This window comes from Mustela nigripes, chromosome 1 (assembly GCF_022355385.1).
Source record: "Mustela nigripes isolate SB6536 chromosome 1, MUSNIG.SB6536, whole genome shotgun sequence".
In the NCBI taxonomy this organism is placed as follows: domain Eukaryota; kingdom Metazoa; phylum Chordata; class Mammalia; order Carnivora; family Mustelidae; genus Mustela; species Mustela nigripes.
Window position 1 is genome coordinate 183091458 of NC_081557.1, and position 3723 is coordinate 183095180.

Genomic DNA, 3723 nt, shown 5'->3' on the forward strand with positions numbered 1-3723 from the left:
TTGCCTCATTAGGCACTATAGTCATTGTAGCTGATCACAGTAGATCTATCAGAACCTTGTGAGGGTAAAATACCACTTTCAATGAATTCTTTAACAAGATTGTTTGGTCACTTGCCATGAAGTTTTTGTGTATATGAGGCATGTCTAGGGTGCTACATGCTGTTATTGCCTCATTAGGCACTATAGTCATTGTAGCTGATCACAGTAGATCTATCAGAACCTTGTGAGGGTAAAATACCACTTTCAATGAATTCTTTAACAAGATTGTTTGGTCACTTGCCATGAAGTTTTTGTGTATATGAGGCATGTCTAGGGTGCTACATGTTGTTACAGTCTTTTCTTCAGAGAGATTTTGACCACTTCTTTCTTGTGTAAAAGTCTTATATACACTACATACTGTAGGACCTATATTAAGTGACAACTCTCTTCAAGAATGAAATTATGAATAGGTAACTCACCTAGCAGCTTGTAAACTTTAATTCTTCATTCTGGTTCTCCTTATGTCTTTAACATGCATAGTTTGACAGGAATTAATGTTAATCAGACATCCTCTGTAGTTTTTAGCCTAGTTTGATCAGGATAGGTCTATCATGTTGTCCAGCTAGAAGAACACTCACATTGTAGTGGTAGCCATCGTTTATACAGACTACAGTGTGAATGGGACCCTCTGGTCCTGGACAGCACAACACCTGAAGTCCTTAACATAAGAATTTTCAGTGGAGATATCATAGTAGGATCCAATGTAAGAGAGCAGTCAGCCCCATTAGCTTTCCATTTTTACTTTTGCTGTATACCTGAAATTCCAGTGTGTTATATGTATGGTTATATAAATGAAATTAATATTTAAGCAGACTTCTATAGATTATAAAGGTAAAAAACAGTGAGATAAGTATAGAATTTTACTGCTGTGACAACAAGATAGAGTTCTTTGTATATTTAGTTTCATTCAGTAGATGGATACTGTTCACAAGTAAAAAGTTATTTGCATTTTAGCACCATCTGAGTGTTCTGGCTTATGTTGAAATTGAATTTAAAATGAAATCTCATTTATGACAAAAGTAGCTTTATTTATGATAATGTTTAAGAAAAGATACCAAATTCAATAACTAGTCAGTATCCCCGAATCTACTTTTATGCTGGTTAGACCAATTTCATAGATGACTTTTTTTTTCTAGTCAGTGGATAGTCTCTGAAAAACAGTTGCCTTTGTAGAAGAAAACCATATAGTTCTCCAGTAATTTTTAAAAATTTTATGTAATACTTGGATTTCATTGTTTGTAAATAATCAACACCTCTGATAGAGCCATTATTACACTTCTCAGGGTTTATTTTAATATAAGTTAAATGTGATAAATTGATTGCTTAGATCCTTGAGACTATAAATAAATTCTCAGCAAATCCTCTGCAGTCTAAATAGAGATAAATGTATGTGAACCGACCTGTAGTTAATATGAAATTTGCATTTTATATGTTGTTTGGCTAAAGCTATTTATTTTCAAGAATCCTTTGCCCATTTGAAAGATAATATTTATGTTTGAAGCTATTCTTTTACTAACTGGGCCCTCTGTGGCACAGTTCATTGACATGAACCTTTGCATTCTATGCATGAAAACTGCTTCATCATGGCTTCTGCATACATCACACATTGTCTGTGGAATTCCACAGCTATAGTGGAGGGAGTCATTCCTCTGCTCTACTTCTTTCTGCTTATTGTTTCACAAAATTCAATGAGTGCCACCGTGCTCAATGAACTGTTGTAGGCATTTTAAGCGAGAAAAGAAATCAAGAAAGATAGTATCTCTGCTTTATGTCTATGTCAGTAAAGCTTACTAATTTTTAACTAAGTAGTAGTTGCTTATCATGAAATGGACTTCTAACATTTCTTTGAGACTTGCTGAAAATTTTTAAAAATGGAAAAGACAAGTTAAATTTCTTCCTTCTTGTTAATTTCTTCTAGCATATTAGATGATTGATGAATTCCTTTGATTAGATTCTAAGAAGTATAGTGAGTATTTTGTTAGATATTCAGCATCTATGCTTTCTTAGTGGTTACACATATCCCTAAAAGAAGCTGGGGACAAAAAGAGGAGTTCTGAATGGAGGAAAAATAAAGATGGAATTTTGTGTGTTGTATACATGTAGTATGTCAGTGTTCATTCTTTTACTTATAAGCACATACATCTTTTCTTCCATAAACTGTTAAGATGTAGAATGGTTTTCAATGAAAATAATATAAAATAAATATATTTCAATGATTTTATAAAATATTTACTCAATATATGATTTAAATGCATGAAAAATCTTAAGTCATTTAGTTCATTGAATGATTTAAAAGCATTGTCTTACTCTGAAAATACTTTTTCAACATTACTCTTTACTTGGCTGTCTTTTAATGCTCCTCCTTCTTTATTAATAGAACTGTAGTGAAATGTAGTATTGCCAAGTCACAAGCCCTTTACAGTGCTCAGAGAGGGTTGAAGACTAACAATGCTGCCGTGTTCAAAGTAGGAGCTATCAGCATCAACATTCCCCAGCACCCTGCCACCTTACATAGCATGATGGTTCGAAGTTCCCACCAACTATCTAAGCAGATCTCAGATCTTATCAGACAGCCTTCTACAGCGTAAGTTATTTCTTCAAGTTCTCTGGTTCTATGTAATACTTTAAATTGGTCTTTGGTGTGTTAACAGTAGGTTAGAGGAAGTAGTAAAGTGCACAATGCTTAAGTCATAGAATTTGAAATCAAACATGAGTCTTAACTCTAGTTTCAAATTAACGATATGATTGGCCTTGACAGTATAATATTCATTTGTATTATTATTATTTCTTGTTTACTTTTCTAGATCATCATTTTTCTGTGGCTTTTTTTTAGGAAGTCTTAAGGTGGTCTGGTATGAGAAGACCTCTGTATACAGTTAATTTTCACTATTTTTCATTATGAATTCTAGTAATTTCATAGAATAATATGGTAGCTGTTCTAATTACATATTTTTAAGTGATTTTTTTGTTTTATAGCCCACAGCCTATGAAAGAAGATATTGCAACACCCCTACCTTCTGAAAAAACTCCAACAAGTGTTAATCAAACTCCTATCGAAACAAATGAATTTCCTCAGTTACCTGAAGGTTTAGAAAAGAAGCCCATTGTTCTTAAATTCAGTGCCATGTTAGATGGTATAGCCATTGGAGCAGCACTTTTACCATCTCTGAAAGCAGAATACAAAATGGGAAGAATGAGAAGTCATGGGATGACAGGTAACAATGAATTCAGTCTCTTAAAATTTATGATTGGTTTGAAAAATTAGTAATATTTTGATGAAAAGTACTTTTTGTTTTGAAGATACTATAGTAAAATTTAAATAATTTTAATGAGAACACTTTTAAATTTCATTAATGATGTTCTTCAGTCAGGTAAAAAATACCAGTTACATATTCCTTGAATGGCCAGCAGGGACCCTTTTTTAAATTTGAACTCTTCAGAGCTATTCAACTATTGAGGCCATTTCTTTTTTTTCTTTTTTTTTTTTTTATTATAATTTTTTACTTTGTATAAACATATATTTTTATCCCCAGGGGTACAGGTCTGTGAATCACCAGGTTTACACACTTCACAGCACTCACCAAAGGACATACCCTCCCCAATGTCCATAATCCCACCCCCTTCTCCCAAACCCCCTCCCCCCAGCAACATGGGGGCTTAAGTGGGTAGGAGAAGAATCAATGA

General features: G+C 33.3%; 1 protein-coding gene across 4 annotated transcripts in view; it reads left to right on the forward strand.

The window, feature by feature from the left end:
• BLTP1 (bridge-like lipid transfer protein family member 1) overlaps positions 1–3723 on the forward strand; it is a 222595-nt gene that overhangs the window by 133349 nt on the left and 85523 nt on the right. For all 4 annotated transcript variants that reach the window (XM_059378048.1, XM_059378062.1, XM_059378072.1 and 1 more), the window contains 2 exons: positions 2417–2623; positions 3016–3254. In XM_059378048.1, the coding sequence (XP_059234031.1) occupies positions 2417–2623; positions 3016–3254 (446 nt within the window). The remainder of the gene's footprint in view (positions 1–2416; positions 2624–3015; positions 3255–3723) is intronic.